Below are 15,380 nucleotides of genomic sequence, written 5' to 3' on the forward strand. Positions count from 1 at the left end.
TTCATTATGGGTATATTTGTAAATTAGCAAATCTTTTACATAGAAATTAGATGTTCGTTGTTATCACTTTCCAATTTGATTATATCTTTAGCTCGTTTGAATCGGATATGAGGAATTCATTATCAAGATTATTCTCTTTATATAACTCGTTAGCAATTATACGTATTTTTTTCCATTAATCGTGAAGTTTCGGATTTGTGTTTGATTTTTCTTATTCGTATTCAGTTTCCGATTTGATCAGGTATGTATATCGTTTGAATCGGATAGATCGGAGTTTATTATCAAGATTATTGCTTTACATAATTTGTTTGGTGTTACGCGTATTATCTTCGTTTTGGAGTTGTTTCATCAGATTTCATTATCAACATTATCAAGTTTCGAATATGTATTGGAGGTATTTGATCGTATTTTTGTTATATAGTTTGAGATATTTGTTCAAATTGGAGTTGATTTAAACTTTAATCGGATATATCGTTTTAGTTTTTACGATATGAAACTGAGAGAGATTGATTAATTACATTATCTGATCGATTTGATTTAAGTTTCTTTCAGATATTTTGTACGTTGAGGTGAGATATATTCGAAATTAACCAGGTTTTCATCTTTACGACTTTTTTTGTGAGATATATTCGATATTAAGATTGTTTTTGTTTATTTATACTGATTATTTGGTTTATTATGTCGAATTCTAGTGTTATTGATGGTGATTTGTATTCTTCTATGAATGAGAGTGAAGAAGAAGATGCTAAGAACTCATTTTTTGAAGGTATGAGTTATTGAATTATTTTGTTGTTTAAAATTTTGTTGATTATCATTTTTTCAGATATGAATATGTTAATATGAATAAATTGTTGTCTTATTCATATATGAGTAAAGTGTGATAATTGTAATTTCGAATTTATTATTTTTTCGTTTTATTCATATATGAATAAGTTATAATTTTTTAGAGTTTATAATTTTTTTAGGTGGTGAATCTTCAAGTTCAGTACATGATGCGCAATATTGTGATGATATAATTGGAGAACATGTCTATAAGCCAGATGTACCTGTTCAACTTATTCCATTAAAGGGTTTAATCTTCACTTCATAAAAGTTGGGTATCAAAATGTATTCTGAGTATGCTGAGATATGCTGAGATTGGTGGTTTTGATGTAAGATTAAGCACGCAATCAAGGTTTGATAACAAGATTATAAAGAAGAAACATGTTATATGTAATTGTGGTGGCAAACTGAAAAAGAAATCTTGTGACACATTGGGTACAAGTGGTGTTAGGAGGAAACGAAATTCAAGATCTATTGGTTGTCAAGAAAGGATTGTATTTGAATCTGTGTATGGAACTCCAAATTATAAAGTTTTTCAGTTTGATGAACTTCACAACCATCCACTTGAGAAGAGAAGCAATTTAAAAAAAGTGAGGCAAATGTCATATTCAGAAAAAGAGTTTATTGTGCGTGCTTCCACATCAAAAATAGGTCCAACTATGGCTCATAAGTTGAGGGCAAGTCTGAGAGGTGGGTATGAGTTTGTAAAGCCCAAAGTAGTTTACTATAAAAATTTAAGGAGAGATATCAACAAGGTTATTGGTTATAAATATGCTCAAATAATAGTAAACACAATGAATGATCGTCGAGCTCACTATCCAAATTACTCATTTGAGTTCAGTTGTCAAGATGATGTTTTGGACTGTATGTTTTGGGCTGATGAAATGGAGAAGGCATATTATGCTGAATTTGGTGATGTTATCTCTTTTGATGCGACTTTCCGAACAAACAAGTTATTCTATGTACTTTTTTTATATCTTATTCATATATGAATATTTTTAACTTTATGTTTAATGTTCAATTTTTATTGTTGAAATATTGTAGCTGTATTCATAGATGAATATTTTTTATATTCACTTATGAATACATCAAAAATTGAGTTTAATGAATATTTTTTTTGTGTGTTAGGTATCGAATGGTTTTTGTTCCATTTACTGTGATAAACCATCATAAGAAATCGGTTATTGTTGGATCGGGGTCGCTAAGCAATGAAAGTATTGAGTCTTACTCTTGGTTGCTTAAAGCATTTCTTAAAAGTCATGGGAAAGAACCAACACTTGTTTTAACCGATAAAGATGCTGCAATAAAACAAGCTATTGAGAATGTGTTTCCTAATTCAAAGCACTGATTATGTATGTGACATATAATGAAAAAGTTGAAAAAAGGTATTATTTTAATATATTTGAAATATATTACTTATTGGTATATTCATTTATGAATATTGATTGTTATTTTACTTATTATTATTTATTTATTTATGAATATTTTTGTTTTAATACAGATATCAGATGATTTATTTTCAAACAAAGACTTTAGAAAAAGGTTTTCGAAGCTTGTTTGGGACATTAATATGAAACCTGATGTTTTTGAGGTGAAGTGGGGTTCGCTTATGAAGGAATTCAATCTTGAAGACACAAGATGGTTTAAAGACATGTTTACAATACGTGATTCATGGATACCTGGATATTTTAAGGATATTCCAATGTGTGGTTTGATGAAGACTACATCTAGGTCAGAGAGTATGAATTCATTCTTTAATACATACTCAGAAAGTGGGAACTTACTTTTGAATTTCATGATTAATTACGACATTGCTATTCAAAAGCAAAGGAATACTCAACGAGAGCTTGATAAGGCATCAAAGAAAGCATCATATAAAATGCAAACACCTCGAGAAATAGAACTGCAAGCATCAAAGGTTTATACAGGTACATTATTTTTTGAATTGCAAAAAGAAATATATATATATATATATATATATATATATATATATATATATATATAAAGCACGTTTTTTCTATACATACTCATATGTTGGTATTGAAGATGGTTGGGAAGTTTACATTGTGCAGCACAACAACACTAAAAGCAAATTTAAAAATGAATTTAAGGTAAGTTTACTTGTTTTTCATGAAAAATATAATAATATTCATATATGAATATGAGAATATTCATATAGGAATATGAATATTCATATAAGAATATATGAATACTCATATATGAATATATGAGTGTTGATATGAGTATTGTTATATGAATGTAAATGTGTAAATTTTGTTTTTGTATCAGGTTCAAATAAAAGCTGAAGAGAAAGAAATAAATTGCAGTTGTGAACATTTTAAGCGTATGAGTGTTTTACGCAGACATGCTTTTACAATAACGATGAGATGTGGTGTTAAAGAAATTCCTGAAAGGTACATTTTGAAAAGATGGAGAAAGGATGTGATATCAAGGAATTATCGTTTTAGTTCTCTTCAATCGGATTCAGGTGATGGTGAGAATGTAAAGCTAGTGAATGATTCATATTATAGTTTTGAATCATGATTGGATATTGTAAGAGATGACAAAAAGAAATTGGCTTTGTTTGCTGAGAAACAACAAATGTTGTTGAAGGAATTTGAGAGTGATTATATATCTCCTGGATTGAAAAACAAGACGGATGGTGAAGTCGTATGCAAGCTTTTGGGTGTTACTATTCCTATTCCAAAAGAGATTAATATTCATGTTCCTGAAGTTCAAAGCAATAAAGGTTTTGGAATCAAGAAAAGAATTCCAAGTGCAGGTGAAGTAGCATATGAAAATTCTAAAAAAGAACATAAAATGTGTTCAGGATGTGGAAAACGAGTTCCACACAATTTACGTACTTGTCCAAAAAGAGTTGGAGCTGCTAAATCAGCAAAAGACAGTTAAGGATTTTTATTTTATTTTTTATTTTTTTGGTTTTATTCATTTATGAATATACGCAGATAAAAACAATAAACAATAATATTCATGTATGAATAATACACATTTATATTGATATGGTAAATTTATATGTTGATATTTGTTTTTTAAATTACTATAAAATAAGTTATATTTGATATGGTAAATTATTCATAAATGAATAATTTACCATATCAATAATATGTGGATTCATTTATCATAGAAGATGTTATTATTTACATATTAAAGGAAAATGAATATAGCATGTTTGTATTCAATTATGATTAAACTTAAATAAAATTGACAAATGAATATACCATAAATAAATACAAATATGTATATTCATATATGAAGTTTGTTATATTCATATGGTAATAAATAAGTTATATTCATAAGTATTTTGTTGAAGTAATTTGAGTGTGAGAGTGATTATACATATTCAAGATTGAAAAGAAAGACGGGTGTTGAAGTTGTATGCAAGCTTATGAGATTTTTTTTAATTATTATTTTGTATGAATAAACAAAAATAAAGTTTGAAAATATTTGAATATAAAAAAATGACAGAATTAAACTATTAAATAAGTTATATTCATATCTGAATTTTGTTATATTTATAAATGAATATATCATATTCGTATTCATTCATGAATAAGAAAACTTTGAATATAAAAAAATGACAGAAATAAGCAAACTTGTTTCTATTACATAATCATTCAACACAAGATTATAAAACTTGTTCATAAGCATTTGACAAACTATTTAAACGATGTTCAACAACATTTAACAAACCATCGAAAACTTGTTTCGCATAATCATCTTACATGTACTTCAAATTCATTCATCTTCAACAAAAACTGTTCTATTGCATCACACTTCATCACAAGCAATCATCAATATTCTTTTAACATTTTTTAAATTGTTTCCATAGCCTTATATGCATGATCAGTACGCACTTTGAAGTCAACTTTTTGATATTTTTCAACAAGATCCAACACCTTAGCCTTCAACATGTTAATTTCAGAAATTAGCATTCGGTGTGCATACCTTTTTCTGAGCTTCTCCATAGTAGTTTGTTGAAGAGCGCTTTCTTTATGAAGACCCAGTTTCCACTTTGAGAGTGGTTGTCCCATATAGGTCTCCATATGTCTCATTGCAAAGATCCCACAATCAATTTTGTTTTTAATTGTTCTCCACGACATTTGAAGTCGTTGGGGTGTGATACTTTCTTTTGATACTGCATTTTCTCTTGGATGGTTTATTTCATTAAAGTATCTCACAAACAAATTTTTCTGATCATTAAATAAAATAAAAGTTAGATATGTAATAAATTTGTTCTTTTATGTTGTGAATAAGGTACATACCAAAGGCTTCAATAGTATTCTGTATTTCGCTTTATAATCCCCCTCAACTGCACTATTGTCCAGAATTTCAATTGATGGTTTCTTTAAGTTGAAGACAATCACAAAAATGTGAGCACTTCTAACAACTGGAAATAATACCTGTTTTTAGGTATATATTGGTAAGTATTTTGTTGATAATATATATATATATATATATATATATATATAAACAAGTTTAATTAACGTACCATGTCAATATCTTTGATGTTCAAGATTTTTTTGTACCCATCGGTACTGTCATGAAAGTTCTCCTTGAATTTTTCATACTTTCTTTCATCGGAAAATGTTGAGTATAGATAAGCACTCTGTAACCAATATAATTTTTATGGATTAGTAATTTTTTAATCATAAATGAATACATCATGTTGGTATAATAATCATAAATATATACTAAAGATATTTATTTTTTTTATTATGGTATAATCATATGTAAATTTCAGTTGTATAAAAATATAATATTCACAAATGAATACATGATATTGGTGTATTCATTTATCAATAAAGAAGAAATTAAGTTTAGAACATAAACTTATAGACACTGCAACTTTCAAGAAGAGTCTGTATGGTGAATTTCCAAAATCCCTTTCCAGTTCTTGGTGGTTAAGTAAATCAGGCCAAGTGTCTAAAACTTCTCCAAAAACCTCTGTGTTTGCATATAGACTTTCCATAACTGCTCTTTCTGTTACCTAACCATATTTTGTCTGGACAAGCACATCTCTGCAAATATATAATCAAAATGTCATACATTATTATGTATATAATAATCATATATGAATGTCTATAAAATAAAGTTACTTACGATGTATTCCCATGCAAGTTGAACAACCAATCACAGACAATACTCTCCTGATGTGTTAGTTTAAGTTTTATGTCTATTATTCTGCATTTGAAAGGTGATTTGAAAGCATCGGCAAGCTTCTTCTCTCTTGATTCATCCAGATCATGATTTGATGGTTCTACTTCAGTAGGAATTGCTACAGAGATTGGTTTTGGATTAAGAATGTTTTTGTTTGCTAATATGACAACAACTTTCTGATGGTGGTCTTTTATTTGTTTCTTTGTAAGTGCTTTTTTTGGTGAAGATTCATTAGGATTTTTTACTTGAAGTTTGATCTGAATCTTGACTGAGACCTAGACTAAAACATAGATGAGTATCTGCATGTCAGAAGAATTATCATGTAAATAGTTGTAAGTTAATTATAATATTATTTTTATATTTTGAATTTTTTTCCAAATTGTTATCTCCTTCATTTGCTTTTGTCTTGTCATCTTTTTGTCCTTCATTGTTTTTATTTTCTGACTTTTTCTTTCCTGAAAGATAAAGAAATTTGATCAAGTTATCAATTTGTGAATAAGTAATGTACTCATTTATGAATAAGTAATGCATACAATTATTTATGAATAAGTAATTTTATATAATCATGTATGAATAAAACATTATTCAAATTTTTTGTATATTGTGTTATTTATTTGTGAATAATAAAACTCATTATATTCATTTATTAGTGATTCAACTATTTACCTTTATCTTCTGCATTTCCTTTCTCAATTTTTTTTTTGTTTATCTTCTCCTTCATCTTTCGTGTTCTTAGCTTCTGCTCCTCCTTTATACATCATATATGAATATTTTTATTTTTACTCATTTATATAGTGTATTATTCACTTATAAATAAACAATGTTATTTAAAAAATAATATAAATATTGTAATATATTTTAAATCATCCATTTACCTTTATCATCTCTCTTTGTTTTTTCAACTTCTTTTCCTTCTTCATGTATACCTTTTGATTTTTCCTTTTCTGCAAGAGTATCATCTGCCTTTGTTTTTTCAACTTCTGATTTTTCCTTTTCTGCAAGAGTATTTCTACTCATTGGTGACCCTAGTCAAAATTTAATAAACAAAATTGTTATTGTGTATTAATATTTTTATATATTTTTTAAATTAAAAGTAAGACAAAATTTACCTATATCAATATTATCCAAAATAGTTTTCATTTTAGGATCATTCTAGATTTCATCTTCTTGACTATTTAAACAATTAAACTTGAAATTCCAACTCCAAGGACATTATCCACAATGTTGTCAACAACTTTATCCAACAAATTTTCATTTTTAGTTTGTTGAATACTCTCTTCATGATTGTTTGTTTCCTCAGTATGATCATCTTTTTCCTCTTCATCATTCTCATTTTCATTCCTCTTTCCATCTTTCTCTTTTACTCCAATTTCACCTTATTTTTTATTCTTATTTGCATCATTCTTTATTCCTTCATTCTCTGCTTCATTTGAATCAAGCAAATAATCTACTTATGGTTGACTTGCATCATTATCACTGTCTTCTTCACCATTTCCCTCTTTATCTTCATTTTCTTTTTGATCATTTGTTTTTGACCCGTTATTGGTGTCAAATTGATTCCTTCAACTCCAGTTTCATTACTTGGAAAATTAAAAAGTGTTGAGCTTTCGGTTTTTTCTTCAACGATCATATTTGTCATCTTTTCTTTGAAAATTCTAAAACTTTCCTTTTCAGGGAACTTTGTCATCACATCATTAAGCTTTGAATTCAACTTTTCCTTCATCCTCTCAAAACTATTAAGCAATTTTGATATTTTTGATTCATATGCCTATGAAACAAAAAGAAGTATATGATTAGAATTTAATATAATAATTTAATGTAATCATATATTATTAACATGTTCAAACTAATTACCTCAACATAATGATCTTCATCTTTATCATAATCATTGTCTTCGAGATCTGTATCTCCTTCATCTTGTTCATCAACAAATTCTTCATTTATTTCTCCAAGTCCAAATCTACCTTTTTCTTGTTCAAATGCCTCTTGATATCTAAACTTCTCTGAACTCCAATAACAAATTGTTGGACGTTTACGTGTTACTGTCAAAGCTTCTGAGTGGATGTTATTAGCATAGAACAACTGCACATGAATGATAACTAATTGATATTCATATATGAAGAAGTAATATTATTTTTTACTTATTCATATATGAATAAGTAATGACTTATTCATATATGAACAAGTAATGTAAATCATTACATGTGAACAAGTATATTTTTATTATTCATATATGAATATGTGCTATTAGTTTATGAATAATCAATATTATTAAAAATTGAGTATAAACATTATAATAACTTACCACCAAGAAAGTTGAATGTCCAACAAAGAAGCTGTTATCCGAGTATGGTATGTATGAGTTCTTTATTCTGACAAGACAGTCCAAAACATAGTTGCACCAGTCTATGTTGCTGATATCTGTTTTTCTTGAAATGTAACTCAAAGGAAACAAGGTTCATCTTCCCATTGATGTTGACTCACAAAACGTGTTGACAAAAAGAACTAAGAAGTTCAATTTGAAATTGAAATCAACTTGTGTGGTAGAAACAATAACATTTTTTATTGCACTCAGTCGGATGATTGAATCTTTTTAAAATTGTTGCTTCCATTCATCATAACTTGTGTCATCCTTAGGCCATTGATCCAACTTTGTAAGTATGGTTCCACCAATTGGTATGCCCAACATGTCATGAACAAACTCTGTTGTTACTTTTAGTTTCTTTCCTTCAATATCTATCATCATTCTCTCATAATCAAATTTTTGAAGAGCATAAAATCCCAACTTCAGTGGTATATTTGTGATCTTCATTTTTAACAAAGCTCCAAAACCCATAGATCTTACACATTGTTTTTGTTCTTTGCTCAAACCAAGGATTATCGATAGCAATGACTCTGGTGAACATCTGTTTTTCATTGAGTAAAATTCCTTTACCCCTGGTTTTTTTTTGTCTTTTTTGATTGGTGACTCCTTTTTTTTGCCTTTTTTGATGGACGACTACTTTCAAAATCAGATTATGTAGTTGTCGTTTTTCAGGAGTTTTCCTTTTTGATGGAGTTTTTCTGCTATGATGCTTTATTTTCTTTGGTGTTTTTGTTTCTTTTTTATCTCGGAAATGAAACCATATAATATTTGAATAAGCTATTGATATATGAATATAATATATGCTCGTTGATTTATTACAAAAATATAACTAAGATATACAATTTTATTAATATATGAATATATTTAGTTATGATAGGAATTTTGTACCTTTCGCATTTTTCCTCTTCAAATCTATTTCTATCATTGTTGTGGGGTCTTTATCAGAATTACAAATCTTCTTACCTTCATGAATTAGTGAGTAGAAGATAAATAATTTTGAAATACATTTTACAAAGAAAATATATTATATTAATAAATGAATATAGTTTATTTATTTGAAAGATATAAAATGTATTTTATACCTTTTTGATTTTTCTGCATTGATCTTGTTTCTCTAATTGTTGGTGAATCTTTATCGAAAATGATAGTGTTCTTACCTTCATTCAATAGTAAGTAGAAAATAAATGAGTTTGATATTGACAAATGAATATTTGAATAAAACATATATATTCATATTTTTTCTATTCATATATGAAAATGTTTTGTTATATTCATATGTGAATACAACATATATGTTCATTAATGAATATTTTGAATAAAACATATATATATATATATTCATATTTTTTTTATTCACATATGAATATGTTTTGTTATATTCACATGTGAATAGAACATATATAAGTCATTTTTGTTGTATTCACATTTGAATAATGTATGTATTGTTGGATTAGTGTCTAAGTCCATAACTATTTTGGTATGTACTTGACCCGATGGTGCATGGTCCTTTTGGGTTGCCTTCACCAAAGCAACTTGATAGGATGAATTATGGAGAGAAATGAGAAATATGATTTATTAATATATTATGGGAATAATATATTAAAGGAGAAATCATATTGTTTAATTAATATTAGTCAAGAATTAATAAGAATTAAGTTTGTGACTAAAAGAGATTAATTAAACTTAAGGGACCGGAATTGTAATTATAAGATAATTGCAATTGGGCTATGGATTGCCTTATATTATAAGGATGGACGAATTCTATGGGGAAACCCATTGGAAATCGTCCAAGGCCTTAAGGAAAGGAGTCCATGGGTTGCTTAGGGCTTAAGCATCCAAATTAGGGTTTCCTTGTTAGATAACCCTAATAGCCTCACTATATATAGAACCCTTATGCCTCAAAAACGTGGAGAAGCTTTCTTCTAGGGTTCCACACGTTTTGGGCAGCCTCTTTCTCTTCTCTTCTTCATCCTCTTGCTCTTGGTGTTTGTGAACCATTAGAGGAGTGACATTTGTGACTCTAAGCTTTCTAAAGTCATTACAAGGAGGATTTGTGATTGTTATTGCTACATAACAATCAAGGTATGATCTAAACCCTAATTATATGTTATATTGATTATCATATGCTAGATCTAGGGTTTATAGTCTTGGATAAATTGCATGTACAATAGAGAAACCTAGATCCAAGCATTAGGGTTTGTATGAGCACATAGGATGTTCTTATGATTAAAACCCATCAGTGGTATCAGAGCCTAGATTGGTTTCTACTGTATTGATGCATTATGTTGCTGAAAATCGTTTTCTAGCCTTCTGTTCAACCTGACTTGGCGAGTCACTACCTGGACTCGGCGAGTCACTACCTGGACTCGGCGAGTCAGCCCTACTCGGCGAGTTCCAGAGTGTGACTCGGCGAGTCGGAGCGTCAGACAGAGGAAACTTCGGATTTTGTTGCTGTTTTGCTTAAGGATTATTACCATATTCGTTTTAAACCTATAAAATACGAATTTTATTGTTTCTTAATGAATATCCTTGCCAAAACACAAGATAATTACCAATTGATTAGATGATAACTTCCTTATATGATTAAAGTTGATTATTTGTATTAATTGGGTAACTTATTTTGCAAGAAATTGAAATTAGGTCAAATATAGCTAATCATGAAATTAATTGTTTAATTTATATTATTTGTTATTTGATCCTTGTGTTATGAAAAGTTTCAATTTTTCCCCTTTAGGTTTTATAGTTTAAACTTAAACTCAAAAGTTTAGTTTTGAAATTTAAATAGTTGAAACCCTAATGTTTTGAAAAGGTTTCAAAACTTGCCCTCAAGTTTTGGAATTTAAATTTTGCCCTCAAGTTTAGTTTTGAAATTTAAATAGTTGAAACCCTAATTTTGATTAAAAGTTTAAATTTTGCCTCATTCACGAAGCTGGTCTATAAGAGGTGTTTAAGGAAATTGCCTATAAAATGGCGATTGAATGGGTATCCACTCTTACCCACCGCACTCTTGACTAGTGGGGGGTCGTTAGCCGAACGGGTAGGATAGGACAAAACCTTCCATTATAAGTATAATGAAGTACAAAAGTAACTAAATGTTTTACAAATTCCCAATCTTAGTTACTTAGGCAAAAGTGAATTGATGCAATTCCATGAAATTACACTTTGTGCCCTTGCGAAGACGTTAGTGGAGCGTGTGTGGTTTATCGGCACACTAAATGGTTCTAAGCAAAGGTTGCAAAGGGTGACTCAATGTTTGTCATAGTTCGGTGGAGCGTGTGTGGTTTACCGGCACATCGAATAGGTGACTGTAACATGTGAGGGCACCATGTAAGTTTGCATGGTTATTCACACCCGCTTTGTGATCCTCAGCATCCCAGTCACCAACAAGAGGGGCATATCGAGATTTAAACATGCCATTGAAATGTTCAATGAATCTCAAAGGATCTAGGAGTTTTCATAAATTTAAAACTTCAATTTCTTTTTCGTTTTTCGTGGTGGAAATTAGTGAATCGTCATTCACTTACCTTCAAATATTCTGCAACTAGATTACGGCATCCCTTTTCTAGGTTGTAGCATATTGTGTTGGGTCCTAGCCTTAGTATCTCATTTGGGTGATTTACTAAGGACTCAATCAATCAACTAACTTGAATTTGTTTTCTCCCATTTTGTAGATGTCAAAGTAAATCAACTATGGTCTTCCCAAATCCCGTGGAACAAGCTTTCCACATGAAGATGATATTCCACGATTCGATCGAGGAACAAGAAATCATGCTTCACTTCCTCCACCTCCTCCAATTATTCTCCCTAACTAGGGGTGCAACTGAGCCAAGCTACTCGCGAGCTACTCGGGATCGGATCATTAAAAGCTCGACTCGAAATCGATTTTAAACGAGCCCGAGCCGAGCTTGAGCTCAATATTAAGCTCGTTTATTAAACGAGCTCGAGCTCGCGAGCCTAAACGAGCCTTTACATAATATAATTTATTATTATTTATATATATTAAAATAAATATATATTAGAGGAATTACGGATTTAGGGTATTAGTAAACGAGCTTCTTAACGAGCTCGAGCCGAGCTTAAGCTTATTTAGGCACGTCAAATAAAAAACGAGTCGAGCTCGAGCCCGAGCCGAGCTTGGATAATTATTTACGAGCTCGAGCCGAGCTCAATACAAGAAAGCTCGAATCGAGTCGAGCTCGAGCTCGAGCCTCATATAACTTAAACGAGCCCGAGCCGAGCCTAGACAGGCTCGGGCTCGGCTCAGCTTGTTTGCACCCCTATCCCTAACCCACAAGTTCAAAGGCTTGAAAAATTCAAGCTCACTCAAGCCCTTTTGGAAAGTAAACATGAAGAGGGAAAGTCGGTGTGTGCACACGTCCTAGGGATGAAGTCACACATTGATAGGTTAAGAATGTTGGGATCTGTTGTATGTGAGGAGATGGATGTTGATTGGGTTCTTCAGTCACTTCCTAACTCGTATAGTGAGTACGTAAGAGAGTACTATATGATGAACTGCGACGTGACCCTTATAGATCTCACCTATATGCTTATTGCTGCTGAATCAGCAATGGTTTGGCGCAATAGAAAAGCAAAGTTGATTGGTGAATCTACCTTCAAGACCTCTATGGATATAGACAATGGAAACAAAAGACATGCTATGATCGAAAAGTTTGATCATAAGAGAAAGGCAATGTCTGAAGTAGTTCCATGTCCTGCTCCAAAAGAGTCGATTTGCTTTTATTGCCAAGAGAAGGGGCATTGGAGACGAAGCTGCCTTATTTACCTAAGAGATCTAAGAGATGGGAGAGTCAAAACGTATGGCTCTGCTTTAGGTAAAATCCATTGACTAACTATTTTAAGCTCCTATTCTAGATTCTTAATACATAATGTGATAAGATTACAATTGATGTTTTATAGGATCGAAGAAAGGAGAGGAAGCTTAAGGGAAGAAGTGAGCAGAATCTAACCGTGAAGAAATGGATTTCGATCGCATTACTTGAAGATTAGATTCTTGAGCTACTACTTAGAGTTAGAATTAGATTGCTAAGAAATATGTATTAGCATAGTTTGGGTGATGAATTGCATTGTAAGGACAAAATTTTTCCGCAATAAAATAAATTTTGACTTTATATTATTTATTTATCCTAGCAATGGCGTGTATGAAAAATTGATGTTTGAATGTTTCTATTATTAGCAATAATGGATTTGATTCTTAATTATGGAAATGTCAAAAATTTACCAAATAAGGAGAGTTTCTCATCGCCCAAGTTTTAATTGGACAGAAACTTGGAATCATGCAACTTGGTTGCATGATGAATGAGAAATTTCATATTTGGAAATTAGACTAATTCGTTGACAAAGTGTCAAGTGAAGGACTAAGAGATCAAGTACACAAAGTTGTGTGTTGATCAAGTCCACCACAAGAGTAACAAAGACATTCGCCATGATTTACTAAAGGTTTAGTAAATATGATTATACTTAAAAGATTAAGTGTAATTCTGAATTGATTGAAAATGTTTAAATCAATAGCAGAACGAATAAGAAGAATCAAGTAGGCAGAAAGATAAAAGTTTCTCCATTCTAAGAAGAAGGGAGAGTACCTTTTATGCTTTATGATAGGTCTTAATGATTAAGAACCATATCTCAATTGATCCTTTAAGTGAGTCTTAGTACAATTGTATGTCTAAGAAGAGGAATCAAGAATTGAAGAAATGGTTAAATCAAGAAGTCAATCATACTTCATTCCAAAACAAGTCTTAGAGTTAAGATTGTGACATTGAGTGATAAGTATTAAGAAGGTTTATAACATTCATCAAATGAGGAAAGTTGTGATGTCTTGGATAAGACAAAGACCAACTAGGACCTATTTATGAAGTGTTTTGATAAAAACTGCACTAACTCTTGAATATTTGTTTGTCAAGAAATGTTTATTGACAAGAGAATCTTATATGTCGAAGAGTCAGTGGGAGTCTTAATGGTCTTGAAAGGTTTCAAGAACAAATCAAATTAGACCTCATTGATCATCACTAGCACACGAGTTGAGGTTTACAACCTATCGTCTTGACACTATATTGTTTATGTGTCGTTCCAATTGAGTTAATCATGCATGTGAGCCCTATGAGTTCTCATTTGAATGCATAAAAGGCAAGGACCTTGATCAATGAAAAGTGCATTGATAGGAAAAGGTGAGCTGCTTGACTACTTGGAAGACATGGTGGGCAGCCATGCTACCATAAGGCAAGAAATCAAGATTAAGAAAGTTCAGTCCATATGAGTTTGAATTTGTCGTAAACTTTGGTTTTGACAAATTCACATGGATAGGAACACATACACCATTAAAATCTAAGTGTCATAAGATTCCCTCCTTCATGAAAGTGACTGTGAGAAAATGCTTTCACTAAGAGAGATTTTAAGAAGATAGCAATTGTAAAATTGCATTCTCAAATTTGATTATGGTTACGGTATCCCTCTCCATGATTCGAATTATGAGATTTGGCAATTAGTCTTAATTGTTTAAGACACATATGAGCTATCTTGGATAAAGGTGTATGAGATTAAGAAGCCTTGATAAAGGATTATCAAAGCATTAAGTATTAGAAACATGAACTTAAGAAATTCAATAGGTATTGTTTTTCTGTAAGTTAAGTTGTTTTCTGAATACATGTCAAGGCTAGTGGGAGCATAAGTGTTATGTTTATAATAATCATCATGATAGTGGGAGCATAAATGTTATGATTGTATGATTATTAAGGCCAGTATTGCAAGTTAGCAATATTAATTATAGAAAACAAGAGTTATACTTTGCAAAGTAGTAAGGATGTAAAGTTCTTTTGCTATAATTAAGGGAGAGAATATTGTACTTCGTTTCAAAATCTAAAGCTTAGATTGAGAAATTTTAATAAATTTAGTCAAAGGACACGCGTATATGATCCCTTATCTAAAGGACACGCGTATCTGATAGGATTAGAGTTGACAGCGGCTTTGGAAAGCTACGATTGCAGATCAGGATCTGAAG

General features: G+C 30.5%; 1 protein-coding gene across 1 annotated transcript; it reads left to right on the plus strand.

The window, feature by feature from the left end:
- Positions 1–1,118: 1,118 nt before the first annotated feature.
- Positions 1,119–3,732, plus strand: LOC145075454 (protein FAR1-RELATED SEQUENCE 5-like). The gene is made up of 6 exons (XM_079021698.1): positions 1,119–1,774; positions 1,951–2,146; positions 2,324–2,750; positions 2,869–2,933; positions 3,112–3,236; positions 3,381–3,732. The coding sequence occupies exons 1-6, from the start codon at positions 1,119–1,121 to the stop codon at positions 3,730–3,732; spliced, it is 1,821 nt and encodes a 606-aa protein (XP_078877824.1).
- Positions 3,733–15,380: the final 11,648 nt, after the last annotated feature.

Source organism: Lactuca serriola, chromosome 9 (genome assembly GCF_051521515.1).
Source record: "Lactuca serriola cultivar US96UC23 chromosome 9, Lser_US96UC23_V15, whole genome shotgun sequence".
Lineage (NCBI taxonomy): Eukaryota > Viridiplantae > Streptophyta > Magnoliopsida > Asterales > Asteraceae > Lactuca > Lactuca serriola.

Excerpts from the sequence above, each read along its gene's own strand:
- LOC145075454 (XM_079021698.1), top strand. The coding sequence starts at position 1,119 with ATGCTGAGATATGCTGAGATTGGTGGTTTTGATGTAAGATTAAGCACG. Across the intron at positions 2,147-2,323 it reads TAAAACAAGCTATTGAGAAT|ATATCAGATGATTTATTTTC; the intron begins GTGTTTCCTAAT and ends GTTTTAATACAG. Across the intron at positions 2,751-2,868 it reads AGCATCAAAGGTTTATACAG|ATGGTTGGGAAGTTTACATT; the intron begins GTACATTATTTT and ends TTGGTATTGAAG.